We start from the raw sequence: 17,280 nt of genomic DNA, 5'->3' as shown, positions 1-17,280 counted from the left end.
TGCCATAATTGATAATAGTGTTGTGTCCTTTGTCAAAATTGTATGTATGTTCTCGCAGACGTACCGCCAGGTTTCTTCTAGTCACACCCACATAATCTTTTTCGATTCCTAACTGTTGATTTTCAAATGGAATTTTATATACCCCAGCTTTACCTTCCCTTTTTACGCTGTCTTTATAGTTCCGTAGCAAGCTACAGATATTAGGTGCTCTTTTATAGATCATTCTCGATTTTTATAAGAAAAAGAGCATTTGATACAACGTTGACAAACGACACAAGAACACAATATTATCAATTATGGCACAGACTGAAGGAACGATTGTAAAATGGGAATAGGCTAAAATCATTTAAACGGTGCATTCTCCATCCATTGCGTTGGAGATGGAAAAGGTAAAAGTTTATAGAAGTAAAATGAAAAACCGTTGCCTAAATGCTATGGATGCTAATGCGCTTCCAACAGTGTGGAAATATATAATAGAAAAAAGAATGGCATTTAAAAACCCTTAAATCATTTCTTTCTACTTATCTTTGTTTTCTATGTTTTATTTGTTTATTTATTTATTTAACATACACACTTCTTTCAATTTATTTTAAAGTTAAATTATTTTTTTTTAATTTTAAATATGCAAAATATTCGAAAACGGTACGTTCCATTTTGAAACATTTATAATAATAAACCTGACGATGGCCTATACTAGATAGGGTTAACACTTTCTATTCTAACAAACTACTTTATACCCATAGCAGCCGCCATTATGTAGTTCGCGTTAATACCGCTAGGTGTCAGATCTATCGTTGGCACAAGCGAATTGATACGTGTGTTCAAGAACTACCGTGAATAAATAACCAGTGATGTTAAACAATCGGCGGCCTGCCGGCGCCTCCCCTCCGAGAGGAATCTGTCGAGAGCACAAACAGTCGCGACTGCCGCCAAATTCGGCACTGAACACAATACGCACGCGCAACTGAGTGCCGATTGGCTAGCGTATGTCGTATAATCACTCCTCAACTTATTATTATCACTTTGCCCGACTAGGTAATAACAGTATTCATAATGACTGGTCAATTTGATAAATTATTGAAATTTATTACAATGCCCGATTTTGTTGGTCATTATTCATAATGCCCGTATTAATCACTTTGTCCATAACATATATACACACGTGTGTGTATATATATTAGGCGAAATATATGTCATAGATATATGATATAGATATTAGGCAAAATATACGACAACACACACGTGTGTGTGTGTGTGTGTGTGTTGTCATATATTTCGCCTAATATCTCAGGACAGGGTTACGATAATGGAACGAAATTTCGCATGTAGTTTGTATATAAGGAGCATTGATGCTGTTAAAATTTAGTTGTAAAAGGTCAAGAGCATGGAGAGATAGAGGGTGATCACGTGCAGTTGCACGCGTGACATTTGATGATAGGGAAGTTGTGCCAGCCTTAGTTAAAATCATTGAAAGCGTTATACGGATATTTTGGTGTATAGCATCCACCAGCTCAACCGCGAGGTTGGTGCTATGCGCGCATGTCTTTAATCTGGCTGCTTTATGTCATTCAAATACTTTCTTCATGGAAGCTGACAACACGGAGCTTCCATTGGGAATATCCATATTCGAATTTATTTTCGAATCTTATCATTGTTTTCCACGTGTAGTTTAGAAATTTGTAATAAGATACATAATGCGGTTATAATAAAATATTAATTATAATTAATTCAAAGTCCGTTAAAATAGAAAAATAATCGCACAATATGTATTTACATTTTAGAAAATACAAGGAAAGTGGAGCTTTCACAGCTTCCATAGACAGCTCGCCACTGATCACGTGTCATATCCCTCGAGGGTTTAGACCAGTGTTTCCCAACCTTTTTTGTGCTATGCCCCACCTAAGCCTTTCTAAAATTCTTATGCCCCCCTAACATATACACTTAATTGCCACACTGTTTTGTCGTAACCACGATAAAACCCGATCCTTTCATCAAAGTCTCTTGCACTTTCCAGTCATTGCCAAACGCGACCTGAAACACCACAACTCACGTCTGTCCACCTCAAGGTCTGGGCAAAGAATGTCTTTTCTCCTCTTTCACCAGCATCAGGGCTTCGTTCATTCTTGTTCTCAGTGATTCCCAGAATTGTTAATCCCACCCCAAGGGGAAAGGGTTATAAAGAAAAGTTCTAGAAAGAAAGGGAAACAAAGAACAAAGAAAACTAAAACTAACTTAAATCAATATTTACAATAAATATAGCTAGTGTTGCCACCTTTAAAAAATCGCTCACCCGGACGGCAGATCAGGTTTGTTCGAACGGAAGTTCCTGACGCATGTGCAATGTCATTTTACAATGCGAAAAATAACGTGCATGCCGTTCTAAATCAGTTACAATTAGGGACTAGGGACTGGGGACTTGCGTAGGAGTAATGTATGTAACCTAAATTAAGCAAGAAAAAACAGATAATTTAGCTCCATAGAAGACGTGTACGGACGTACAGTACCAGTATAATCAAATAAAAAAACGGAATGACAGATAAGTTTCAATGAGTGTGAGCTCTTTCGCTGTTCAAATGGTGTAAATTTATAAAAATATTTGCAAGAACTTTGTTTCATCGTAATTTCACAATTTCTAGGAAATTCCCAAACAAAATTAATAGTTCACCCGGACAGTGAGTCAATTCCCGGACTGTCCGGGTGAAAACCAGACGGGTGGTAGCACTAAATATAGCATACAGCAGCTATATGGTTAACTGCAACTCTGGACAAGTCCATTTTCGAATTGCCCCCTTAAAAATTGAATTTTCCTCTGTGGGGCGTGAGCCCAACGTTGGGAAACACTGGTTTAGACTTAATGAAGATTTTACTTGTTACCATTTACAATGTTTTATAAACTTATCCTCAAAATTAAGTCTTTTGCCATTTTATAATAATTAAAGATATGTAAATTTTTTCAACAAAATCTGTTCGCAGATGGCCATACATGAAATTTTATATATTTATTATGCTTAATGATTAAAAAGTGGTTTTCAAAGTAAAATCTCATAACAGCCGGGAAAGTAACGTAACTCTATACAAGATTTTTTTATTATACTATAAAAGTCTTTTGTAGTTTGATTGAAAGTAGCTGATATTGCTTCATTTCATGCTTGTACATAATATTTTGAACGTATCTACTTTTGTATCTGTAAATTTATATTTCAGGTACGTTTAGTTTGAGTTTAATGTATTATATTTGTAAAATCAATGATATCTAAGCTTTATGAAGTCAAAATGTATTCAGGACTTTTAATCCTGTCAGGTCTAAGCAGTAGGAAAACTCGACTCGAGATATCTCCCATTTTCGATCAAGTCTTTTGGAGATTGACGATGATCGAGAGTTTGATTATCACAAAATAAGAAACGTAAAGTTATCTAACTTCGAAAAATCCAGAAACGAGTTGCGTAACTTTTCCGGCAAAACACATCTAAATTGTTTGTGGCATAATTTATTAGGAAATTTTATTCAAAAACCTCTCTATAATATTCATTGTTATAAAATTGAAAATGTTTAATTTTCAGATTAAAGATAAATTGTATTTTTTAAATGTTGTAATTTGTAATAACCAGTAAAATCTTGATATTTTTAAACACGTTTTTGGGTTCAGGAAGTCCTAAAACGTGCAAGTTTCCAAAAGCTGAAGGTCAAATTTGACACGATTTTTATGCCTTCGTTTCTTATATGCGTTACAAGATCCGAAAGTAAGAGAAGTTAAAACTTATTCTAATTGCAAAAAAGAAAAGACAATTAACAGGCAGATATTTATTGTGACGTGGTCACAATGCCGGGCTGCAATTTTTCAATATAGTATTCTTTCATTTAATTTAAAATATATATGCTCTTCATCTGAAATATGTAGTATACATTATTAAACTTGTCCGTGCACATAATACTTTTCGTGTTAGTAATAGAGTCGTGACGTTCAAAGACTGTCAAACAGTCGTACAGACTAAGGAAAGTGGGAATTTATAAGTCTGTTATCAAATTGCAGTCCGATTCTTAATAAACTATTATTTACATTCACATAGTATCAGATTTATTTAATTGGGCAGGAGGTTCCGATAAACTGTATACGTACTGTACCTTTGCTAAAAACCGGAATTCACGTTGTTTGGATACAAAATTTTTCCTTGAAAGGTGTTAAATAGATGACAGGAACCACTATTAAAAGAAAAGCAGTTAGTAGGCCATATTTTAAAAAAAAATTATTCAGTAAGTGTATTTTTATGCTTCAGTTTAATTAATTTTTTCATTTCTTTTTCTGTAAAGATCAATCTGTCTAACAATACAATGTAATCTTTTATTATTTCAGATAAATATTAAAAGAGAACCAATTTCCACACACAACACAAACGGATCCACTATTTGGAGTCATTCTGGTTATAAAGTCGAAAGAGGTAAGAGTCTTAATACTTTTAATACTACAGTCGACTCCGCATAAGTCGACGCTCCAAGGGGAAGTGGAAATGTGTCGAGTTATCCGATGTGACGACTAAAGCGAAGTTGGAAAAAAAAACAACAAAACTACAATTAATAGAATACACTAGTGCGTTAAACAGTAGTATAGGCTTACAATACATTGTGTCCTCCATTTACAATTACTCTGTAGATCAGCGATTCCCAACCGTTTTTTGACCAGGGTCCACTTTGATTTCATTGTTGTTAGCAGGGACCACAAGGTTTAAGAAAAATAAACTGTGTCAATCTAAAAATAAACTTTAATCAAAACTTTTAACATACTGTAAGTAATGGTTAAACTCAAGAGTAACGTGCTTTAAAAGTAGAAAACAGTAGAAAATATAACATTTTTAGTAAAAATTTAATTCAGTTTGTATGAATGTTGGAATAATAATTTAAAATAAATAAAAATTTTAAATCTTTCGCGGACCATATTTTAGCTCTTGTGGACCACTGGTTGGGAACCGCTGCTGTAGATGAAAAACTAAAAATTCGTTTAGTGTTGTTGTTTTGAGCACTTAACTGTCTCGACTTTCTTTTTCAACGATTACGAACGCCTTGAAAACATCATCTTCGCAATTGTGAATTGTTGGCAAGTAACGTGTAAGGATTCTTAATGCCTCTGGCCTGAGAAAATGAAAAATTGGATTCTGGTGTGACGTTGATGGAGGTTGTATATTTGCTTTCTGTTTATCTGTTATTATTTTATACATAAAAATACAAAAACATTTTAAGGCATTTTTATTCATATGTATATATATGTAACCGGAGGGTCGGAGTCTCTTTGACCCCTCGTCAGGATGTGACACCACCGAGTCGATCGAGACTCGGAAATCGCGACGCAGAGTTCTTCCGTCGCGCGAGCGGTCGCGAGTGAGCGGGTACGTTCGCGGTGGAGGTGGAGGTAGGAGAACCGAGGAAGTGAGTCACTCAAGACACCGGCTAAGTAACAAGGCTAATTTTAATAAGGGAGTATAACAACGTTACAGCAAGACGCATGGTTATTACGGACGTATTCTTAGATACGCGGAGAGAGAGAGTTTACAAACGATTCGCGAGTTAATAAATACCTTAGAGAGTCTTGGAGCCGTCGTCAGGTATCACTGAGATGATATGGTCCACGGAGATTCACAATTAGAAGGAACAGTTCACAAGATAATCCGCACGGCACTATGGTCTGGGTATAATCCCCTATTCGGAAGATGGCGGAAAGGGTTCAGGGTTACTTTCACGATAACTAAACGACGACTGCTGGATTTGTCATCGTTCGTTCGTTTTATTTTTTCACTCGGGTTTTTTCCATGAGGGTCGGGTGTCCAATACGTAAATTTCTTCTAAAAGTTCCTGGTGGCATACGTCTAACTAGATGGGTCATCCTCAACGAGGAAGCAAGTTCGTGAAAAATAATTTTTATGGGTTTCTACAGATCTTGTGATAAAAATGGTGGAGAAAAAAATTCGAAAAAGTTTTGATTGAACACCTTCGTCTTTTCGTCCGTCACATATATATTAATAATATTAATATATTATTATATTATTAAATATATTAATTATATATTAATAAATAAATCGACTCCCCCTCCCGAAAAAAATGAATTCACTCCGCACGTATGGTGCAAACTCATTTTTTCAGGAGGGGTGACGACTAATCGGAGTGTGGGACAGTAAAAGTATGTCTACTTAGGGTGAATTTACACACAACAGTGACGTGCCGGCGCAGTGACCGTTTGGTGCATAAACATCGATAAATATCATATATAGCGAATCAGAGTTTCATCTACGACACGTGATCTGTATTCTGTCAATCATACAAGTGTAGTACATAAAACTCTGATTGGCTATGTGTTATATTTATCGATGCTTACTGCACTGTGCCGGCACGTCACTGTTGTGTGTAAATCGACCCTTATCCAGTGGTGACGAGGTAAACGGTGTCGAGTAAACCGGAGTTTTTTTTAACATTAATGCCTATGCAAGTCGTCCGGGACCACAGAAACTGACTAATTAACCGATGGTGTCGAGTTATCCGGGTGTCGGCTTATGCGGACTCGACTGTATGTAAGAATATTCCTACTGATAAGAATAATAGGTAATAGATAAATTCATATTCTTATAAATCGAAATGACAACATTTGAAAAACTTTGCGAATACGTTGTATATAATGAATAAGGATTTAAATAGAATTTAATATAATCAATAACATTTAATTCAGTTGATACATTTAAAATTGTCAATTCAATTGATCAGAATCTTACAACAGAGAAAGTTCCAATTTATATCAACTAAACTTCTTAACAAATACTGGATTGAATGTACTGTACTTCCTCACATAAACAATCTTTAAAAATCCAGTAATGCGTGGTTATACAACAGCTAACGTTTTCAACCCCATCGGGGTCTTCCTCAGGCAAAGTTCATATGGATTTGAAATCTCATACACATCGATTTTTACACATCGCTTGTTTATTTAAAAACGAAAAGAAGTTTCTAATTATATTTTTATTATAATTTGTATCACACATCACACCAATTCGCTGTGACTCGTAGTTAGTTTTCGACTTGTAATCAGAAATAAATGATGTAGTGAAACATGTAATTTAATATTGTTATGTAATTAATGAAAATATACTCAGTTTTATTTTATATTTCAAGAATTTCTTAGAATCTTTTAACACGAAAACTTTGTAAATTCCACTACAGATTTCAAGAAAGAAAAAGTAAAAGAGAATTATTATGTAAAATATGGTATAAAATCGGAATGTAAAGTTGTTTTAAAAAAATTGAAGATTGAAGTAAAGACTGAAGATTGTAAAGAAATTTGTTCATCTTTCAGATAATAATGAACAGGTAATGGTAAGTAATAAAAATTTCGAAATATTTTACAGTGAAATTTTAATATTAATTCAGCTGTCTGAGTGGTTGAAAACGTAGCGCAATATCACTAATATAATATTGTGCTTTGAATGTCGGTGTATTCTACATTAAATTAAAAAATATGTATTATATAAGAAAAAATCTAGCAACGAGTTGCTTAAGTTTCCTGGCTGTTAAGAGAGTTAATTTAAAAAACAATATTTATACAGACAATTAATTTTAATGCAATTTTCTAATATGTAGCTTATATATGAAATCAGAAAATACGGATTTGTAATTTATAAGTGTGTAGTGGCTTTTCATATTACTTTTCCGACTGTTAGTATTATATTATAACAGAGGGAAAGTCAAGGGTCGGTCAAAAAACTACTCCTAAGATATTTACATTTCTAAACTTAGAACACTCTCAAACGTCGAGAAATGTAAAAAAAAATCTTGGGTTGTATCTGTATGTGTGGATGTTAGTGTATGGAGGAGCACGATTTTGTTCACCCTGTTTGAAACTTAAAAACTCCTGTTCTTTTTGTCGAAAATTGCTGAAATTTTGCAGGAAGGTTTGATTATTAGGGAAATTGAGGCTACTAAATTTTGCTGCTTAAAAATCAAGAGGGTGGGAAGTAATGGAGGTCGGGTGTATCTCCAGTAGGGTTGAACTCAAATGCAAATAACAAGTAAAATCATCATTAACTTTTTTTTTTTTTTTTATAAAACTCATCCCTACTTTCAAAATTCAGTTTTTGCCTTTCTATAATAGTTAAAAATATATTTTTTAACTATTATTTAAATTATTAAAATTATTTGTTGTAAATTCTAAAAATTAGTATAATTTCTAGATTAAAACCAAGTAAAACTACTCTCTCTTATCCGATTTCGAGTGATTTATTTTAGCAGACAAACAAATAATGTGAAATACTAAACTTTAACTTTAACTACCAATAACTTCATGTTCATAAAATCAGTTCAGAGAAAGTTTAGCAATGCCTCAACCGGTAAAACCGATTTGGCATCAGGTACGACTACTCCTATAAAACACCCTAAAACACCCCTACCGAGTGGGAGACAAGTCCCCCAACCCAGGCGCCAAGCAAGTAGCGACCAAGCACAAAAAAATGCCATCAGCGCCCGGCCCGAAGACCGGGCTAGGCCGAAGAGTCACCAAAGTTTAAGGAACTTCAATCGGTATGACCGATCTGGCATCCGGTACAAACTACCCTGTACAACACCCCTAACGGTTGGGAGACAAGTCCCCCATCCCAGGTGCCAAGCAGGTAGCGACCATTCACAAAAATAGCCATCGTTACTCGGCCCGAAGACCGGGCTAGTTCTTATTTAACTTATTTGCATATTCTTCAATGTCTTGGGGTGAAATTATTTGTGAATCATATATAATCAGTATATCGTCTACATATCGTGCGTAATATTTAATACCTTAAACTTGTAATATTTTTTCATCTATCGGTATCATACAAATATCAGCTTATTTTGGTCCAACAACCGATCCCCTGGCAATTCCTTTCTTTTGTCGATAATAGTCTGTATAGATTTTAAAGTAATTATTTTTAAATACGAATTCTATAAGGTTTAATATGTATTCAGGCATTTTAAGTTTCATTTAGGTTCTCTTATGTTATTAAAGTCTAGTATATAAGAATATACTAGACTTTAATAACATAAGAGAACCTAAATGACATAAGAGAACCTACATGACATAAGAGAACCTACATAAGAACATGAGACCCTACATGCTACCCTACCTGAACATAAGAGAACCTACTAAAATTTGTTTTTGTTTGTCTGATAAAATAAATCACTCGAAGTCGGATAAGAGAGAGTAGTTTTACTTGGTTTTATTCTAGAAATTATAAAATGTTGCCGGGAAAGTTGAGCAACTCGTTACTTATTTATATATCATAAGTGATTATTAGTGGTTGTCATGTATTGTTTACATATTGTTTAGCCTGTCAACAATGAATTCTTCACTGTGGAAGGAAACTTTAACAGGAATGAAATGAACATCCAAAGTAAGTAACATGTTACTAGTTCAAACTTTTTATATTAGTATTATTCAGAGGGCAGCAGAAGAACTGCATTCAACATTCAACAGTCATACATTTAATTGGGATTACATATTTGAGATTTATAACTACCTATATCGTATTAATATAACTTTTGAAGTTAATAAAAATCTATTGGGGTGATCAGAATTACTAAATAACTACTCATGAGTTGTGATTTAATGATTCATGTTATTTCGCTTTGCTCATGGATTCGCTAAAATAATAAAGAAAATGTATTGAATCGAAGTAAACGAGGACTATATAACTTATTTTATTATATAAGTAAATATTTGTAACGTGTTAGAAAACACGTTGCAAATATTCTTGAAAAACGTTGTACAGATCTATTGGACATACACTTAAAATATCGTATTTTGATTCAAAAAATACGAAGAATCCACCGATTTTGCCTCTCTACTTAAAATCCATAGACTTTTGTTGTGGTACTTTATCTTTTATTAGGTCGTCAAGGATGAAATTTGTAGGTAATAATATTGCCTATCTCAGAGTGCCTATGAATTATCGTTGAAGTTTGGTGTTAGCAAACAAACAATATTAATTCATTTAGCTCAAATAGATAAAGTGAAAAAGTTGGATAAGTGGGTTCCACATGAATTGAATGAAAAACAGAAACAAAAGCGTTTGGAAGCTTGCTTGATGTTTCCTTATCGTCACAAATGTGATCCATTTTTGAATCGAATTGTCACTTGTGATGAGAAATGGATCCGATATGACAATCGCAAACGTTCAGCACAATGGTTGGACAAGGATGAATCACCAAAACACACTCCAAAGCGCAATATTCATCAAAAGAAGCTGATTGTGAGTGTTTTGTAGTCTAGCGCAAGTGTGATCCATTACGATTTCGTGAAACCCGGCTCATCAATCACAGCACAAACATACTGCAACCAATTGTACGAAATGATGCAAAAACTTAAAGGAAAACTGCCTAGATTGGTCAACAGATCGACTCCTATCTTATTGCATGATAACGCTAGAGCGGCTAGACTACACACTGCACAAATGACTGTGGCAAAACTAAAAGAATCGAAGTTGGAATTTTTTCGTCATCCTCCAAACTCACCAGACCTAGCCCCCACTGGCTACCACTTCTTCCCTAATTTGGACAACTCTTTAATAGGAAAACAATTTAATTCCGACAATGCTGTAAAACTGGCCTTTCAGGAATTCATTGACTCTCGTTCTCCAGGATTTTATACCACCGGCCTGAACAACCTGCCGCTTAAATGGCAAAAGTGTATAGACAATATGGGTGCATACGTTGATGAATAAAATAATTTCTTATATTTGTAAGTTATCAACCAACTTTGCCTTTTTTCCCACAAATTTCATCTTTCACGACCCGATACACTAATGATTTCATCTCCTCTCTAAAAGCACACGATTTCTTTCTTTCACGTTTCTATGAAAGCGAATGGAACAAACTACATAAATAAAATAAACAAGGTAAAGTGAAACAATATAATTTCTTACTCATATAAAAGTCCTATAAAGAAACTAAAGCTGAATCAATCAGTTTATAATTGTAAAATGTTTTATTTTTGGTGCAAACAACAAATGATGCCTTGCTTTTAAACGAAAAACATAGGCATAATTTATAAATTATACAACTACAGTAGTAACATTTTAATATTGCAGCTATATTATGTTTATTCAAATATTATAGGTAATTTATTAAGTTATTTTTTAATCTTTCAGTTGAGGAAGAAGAGCAGATTCAAGAATACAATATTCTGCATAATTCAAAAAAGCGAGAGCGTTATAAATATAATATCAAAACAAAGAAATACGTTCGTTCGAGTAAAAAATGCAATGAAATTCATGAAAAGATTAAAAAGAAATACTTCAAAGTTATGTTTGCATCTCATTTTAAACAAGAATTTAAGTGTGATTTATGTAAACAGACTTTTACAAATAAGAGAATATTACAAACACATTTGTTCTGTCATATTGGAAAAAAACAATTTCGCTGCACAACCTGCAATAAGAAGTTTTCGTGGCAATTTCTTTTGCGAAGACACATGAAAGAACACAAAACTGGAAATAAAAACGAAATCTCTCAGAGGAATTTGTGTTTGCAGCCATCTGGGGATCGATTGAAGTTATCTCCAAAAAATGTCAAAAAATCTAATATCCAGAAAATACGCAAAATTCATGCCTGCAAGATATGTGGAAAAAAATTTAAATTTAACTGTTTGTTGTTGCAACATGAACGAAATCATAGTGAAGACCGTCCTTTCAAATGCGATATTTGTAATAAGAGTTTCAAATTGAAATCCAATTTAAAAAGGCATCACATAACTCATACCGATGAACGTAACTATGTTTGTCAGGTATGTAACAAACGTTTTAAAACAAAAGGACATTTGAAACGTCATAAAGTAGTTCATAATGATAGATGCAACCATACTTGTCACATATGTAACAAAAGTTTTAAACAAAGTTCATATTTAAAAGAACATATTTATATACACAGCGATGAATACAAATATTCTTGTGACACATGTAACAAATATTTTAAAACAAAATATTTTCTGCGACAGCATAAACGTATTCATAGTGAAAAATATAATATCAAGCGGGAAAATGTGTATTGCGACGTTTGTGGTAAGCGCGTTTCATGTGGCTATTTAGCAAGACACAAGAAAATACACAAACCTCATGCCTGCAAAATATGTGGAAAAGAATTTAAGAGGAAAGATGTGTTGTTGCAACATAAACAAACTCATAGGGAAGACCGTCTTTTCAAATGCGATATTTGCAATAAGAGTTTTAAACGGAAAGACCATTTAAAAACGCATCACGAAACTCATAGTGGTGAACGTAACTATGTTTGTCAGGTATGTAACAAACGTTTTAAAACAAAAGATACTCTGCTAGTTCATAAAATAGTTCATATTGATGAACGTAACTATTTTTGTCATATATGTAACAAAAGTTTTAAAAGCAGCATTTATTTAAAACGGCATATTTATGTACACAGCAATGAATGCAAATATTCTTGTGATATATGTAACAAATATTTTAAAACAAGAAGCAATTTGGTACGTCATAAAATAGTTCATAATAATCAATATAATCACACTTGTCAGGTATGTAACAAAAGCTTTAAACGAAGTGTTAGTTTAAAACGACATATTCGTATACACACCGATGGATACAAATATTCTTGTCATATGTGTAACAAATATTTTAAGACAAAAAATTTATTGGATCAGCATAACATTATTCACACGGATACAAAAAAATATGTTTGTGACATATGTAAAAAAGATTACACCAATTCAACTGCCTTAGCCAGACATTGTATTAGTAAACATGAAAATATGTATTTATGCTATGTTTGTAGGAAGCCATTCAAGACTGAAACCACGCTAAAAGAACATAAGAAAATTCACATTGAAAAGTGTAATATTTGTAATAAAGAATTTAAAAGTAAAAGTTGCTTACTTATTCACCAGAAAATTCATTAAGACATAAAACCATTTTGTTTTGAGAAATTCAATAGACGTTTCACGAAAAGACATGTATTAAGATATGTCACGAAACCACTCACAACGAAGACAATCTTCGTAACGGTTGTGAAGTGTGTAACAAGGGATGTTATTTTAAAAGTCGTTCCATCAATTCTTTTATCAGAATTAAACGTATTATTGCAGAGATGGTAAAAACAGATTTAAAACAGAAACTCAACTGAAATTGCATTTAAAATCTTGTTATATAGAAAGACACCCCAAACAATTACTTTATCAATGTAATATATGTGAACAGACTTTTACGTTTGGGGAGGTTTTAGAGCAGTGTTCCTCAAAATAATTTATATATTTTAAAATAATTATTCTATCTTCTTTGTATTAATATAATAAATATACTAGAAAATATCGAACAATACGGACTTCTCCTTTACTTTTATTATTAATTTTAAGTATAACATGTATTAAACAAACTTAATATTATGAAGTCTTTAGTATAAAGGCAAATAAATGTATTGTGTATGTTATCTCTAGAGAAAGATGTCAAGACTTTAATTAAGCATTTTTGGCAAATAATCAATTATTTCTGGAAATTTTCTCAGGATAAAAGAATTTCATTAATCTATTGATTACAGTCTGACAATGTCAGTAATGTTTAATTTAAATCTAATGTATAATTAAATGTATTAACAATAATAAAATATTTTAATAAGTAGGCTACTCTACACAACGTGTTTATTTTTATTTTTTTTGTTTCATTTTTTAGTAATTGTTTTAATACAGTATTAAAATAAATACAGGATGCATAGGAAAGTCCTTTTAACCGGAAAATTCTTGCGAACGGAGAGAGCTACAGCTAGGCAAGTGAGATAACGGCATAGTAATGCGACTACACCCGACCTAATGCAAACGACAGCAGCGCCCCTAGTGGCGAAATTTGGAAGATAGGCAGTGCAATTCGAAAACGAAAACAGATAAGCTAACTTTTCAATTAGAAAGTTTCAATTAATTAGTACGAAACGACATGTGGTTCACACGGATAAGATAAATTGTCGCCTGTATACCCAAAAATGGTCCGACAGCGATGCACGCCATTTTGTGTAACGTTTGAAAGGAATAGCCATAGGTATGAAGAAATACGTACAATTTATTGCATAAAATACGTACTTACGTCAATACAGTTTGATAGCATCACACAAAAAACAACGGAAAGCAAACTGTCACACAGTGATAACAAGTTAATGTCGAGTATGTTCGAAAACTTGTTATCACTGTGTGATCGTTTGCTTTCCGTTGTTTTTTGTGTGATGTTATCAAACTGTATTGACATAAGTACGTATTTTATGCAATAAATTGTACGTATCTCTTCATACCTATGGCTATTCTTTTCAAACGTTACACAAAATGGCGTGCATCGCTGTCGGACATTTTTGGGTATACAGGCGACAATTTATCTTATCCGTGTGAACCACATGTCGTTTCGTACTAATTAATTGAAACTTTCTAATTGAAAAGTTAGCTTATCTGTTTTCGTTTTCGAATTGCACTGCCTATCTTCCAAATTTCGCCACTAGGGGCGCTGCTGTTGTTTTCATTAGGTCGGGCGTAGTCGCATTACTATGCCGTTACCTCACTTGCATAGCTGTAGCTCTCTCTGTTCGCAAGAATTTTCCGGTTAAAAGGACTTTCCTATGCACCTGGTATATTCATATGCTCAATTGTTATTTCTTTATTTTTTATATTCCAGTTAGAAATATCTGTAATTGGGAATAATATAAACCTAAAAGAATAAATTTAACCCAAACATTCGTGACGTCAGGTAGACACGACGCTATAAGAATTCGATGGCGGTGTCCTGTAACCGAGTTTGGCACAGTTCTGCATTGTGATTGGTATAAATTGATCACGTGACTTTAAAATTGATAACATAAATGGCGTAGGGAGTTTTCAGTCTCTGTGTATCTTTAGTCTGTGCCTTCATTTACATATTTATAATATACTGGAAATTTTCCCTCGAAGCACGACGAAATAATTTTAATGAGAAAATAAAGGTTGAAGAATTGAGAGGAGCTTCAAGTCGAACTTGACGTTGTGGTGCTGTTTCACAACCCTTGACAAAGCCATTCTTACTCCATGTTGGGAATTCTTTTAAATCTAGAATTTACCTGACCAATTTTAATCTTACGCTTACTCTAGGCAAAATAATGAGTTTTTTTAATTCCACTTTGATAAAACAAAGATGAATTTTATGTAGGGTTGCCATCACCCATTGCTTAAAAGGAAGTACACTGTTAAGGGAAACCCCCGCGAACCCTGTTGACCCCCGTGCTTTCCATTTTTTATATTTACATATATGTATAAATAAAATACGGAAAAATAAATACAGTGGTGCCTCATATAACGTACTTAATCCGTTCCAGGTGCACGTCCGTTAAGTGAAACGTCCGTTATACGAAACGCATTTTCCCATAGAAATACATGTTAAAACATTTAATTCGTTCCGCAGCATAAAATAACCGTACTGTATCATTAAAAAAATGAACATGGGTGCGTTCTTTTATTCCTCCGCGTAACTCTTCGCGAGCGACATCCGTTTAAAAATTCCTGCGGAACGCGTTCCTAAATTCCGGTGGGAGTGCGCGCCGTCGAACGGCAAAAACGGCCGCTTGTAGCAGTAGTTTATTGTGGAAAGCAACATGGCGTCCTCCATGGCTCAGATAATTTCGTTTCCGGGTCCATTATGTGGTTTTATGAATGAAAATTTAGAAATTGTGAAAGCGCAAGTTAGTGCACGCGGTGATGTGCCTTTACGAATTTTTTTCGAATGGTAGCCCGCATTCTAATTTTTTTCGTGGCTATTTTGAATGCGCTTTCAACAAATAATCCATTTTATACTTAAATTTTACAATTGGGGTCCTTCTTTTGCCTTTAAAAGCTCATATTTTAGAATTATAGATTCCTCCATCACCATACTATCGATAGTGCGGGCGCCGCCATCTTTCTTTCTTTCACCGTCGTTCCTAAATGCCTACAAACAGCAGCGCACTCCCGTAGTAGCGGAGACGCAGAGCGACCGCTATTAAAGAACGCACCCATGGAGCAGTCATCACTTATGCCGGAAAGTCCGTTGTTCGCAGCCAGTCCGTTGCTCGAGTCACGTAACGGCCAAACAGAAAGTCCGTTGTTCGCAGCGTCCGTTATTCGAGGCGTACGTTATACGAGGCACCACTGTATATGGAATGTTCAATAATCATTTCAATAATATTAAACGTCGAAAACTGCACATGAAGTAACAATGTAGACAATGTAACAAATGTTGAGAAAGAAAACAAATATTCAGTACTTTATTAAAAAAACAAATGAAAAAAGTGGGGGCATGGCTGTCTACTTTTTATATTTCTGTTCTTTACATGCCATTTCGAATACTTTGTTGTTGGCAAGAAGTGTTTTGTACATAACTGGACATTCTTCTGTGAAGTTATTACACATTTAGAGTTCTGCTTTGACAGAGTCTACTTTCAAACGATTTCGCTCTTTTTTCCATACTAAAACTGATTGACTGGTTCGACTGGTCGACACCAGTCGACCAGTCAATCATAGTATGAAAGAGCCCTAACAAAAACAGACAAGTAAGCTCAGTGTTTTTGTTTGCGTAGACAGCATGTCACGAATTCACGTCATAGGGTGCGTTCTTTTATTCCTCCGCGTAACTCCGCGCGAGCGACATCCGTTTAAAAATTCTTGCGAAACGCGTTCCTAAATTCCAATCGGAGTGCGCGCCTTCGAACGGCAAAAACGGCCGCTTGTAGCAGTAGTTTACGGTGGAAAGCAACATGGCGTCCTCCTATGGCTCAGATAGTTTCGTTTCGGGGTCCATTATGTGGTTTTATGAATGAAAATTTAGAAGTTGTGAAAGCGCAAGTTAGTGCACGGGGTGATGTAAGTGTCTTTTCGAATTTTTTTCGAATGGTAGCCGGCATTCTAATTTTTTTCTTGGCTATTTTGAATGCTCTTTCAACAAATAATCCATTTTATGGTTAAATTTTACAATTGGGACCTTTCTTTTGCCTTTAAAAGCTCATATTTTGGAATTATAAATTCCTCGATCGATAGTGCGGGCATCGCCATCTTTCTTTCTTTCACGGTCGCTCCTAAATGCCTACAAACAGCAGCGCACTCCTGTAATAGCGGAGACGCAGAACTACCGCAATTAACGAACGCACCCGTAGTTTGTAGCTACGAAAATCACGTGATATACGAGTAAACAAATATTGTACCTAGAACCCACTTTGTTTATATCACTCGTGTGGCAAACACCGTTGTTACATCGTCAGTCCTTTTTCTTAGGTCTTCAGAT

General features: G+C 34.3%; 1 protein-coding gene across 1 annotated transcript; it reads left to right on the top strand.

The window, feature by feature from the left end:
* Nucleotides 1–11,600: 11,600 nt before the first annotated feature.
* Nucleotides 11,601–12,357, top strand: LOC136971806 (zinc finger protein 626-like; the record flags this gene model as incomplete). Its single annotated transcript, XM_067266305.1, has 1 exon — nt 11,601–12,357. A coding segment is annotated over one exon (757 nt), but the record flags the coding sequence as incomplete, so codon positions are not given.
* Between the last annotated feature and the right edge of the window lie 4,923 nt (nt 12,358–17,280).

Source organism: Centruroides vittatus, unplaced genomic scaffold, assembly GCF_030686945.1.
Source record: "Centruroides vittatus isolate TY-2023 unplaced genomic scaffold, ASM3068694v2 contig_2724, whole genome shotgun sequence".
Taxonomy (NCBI): Eukaryota; Metazoa; Arthropoda; class Arachnida; order Scorpiones; family Buthidae; genus Centruroides; species Centruroides vittatus.
Note: the sequence above shows the minus strand (reverse complement) of the source record. Positions and strands in the feature narration are given on the sequence as shown.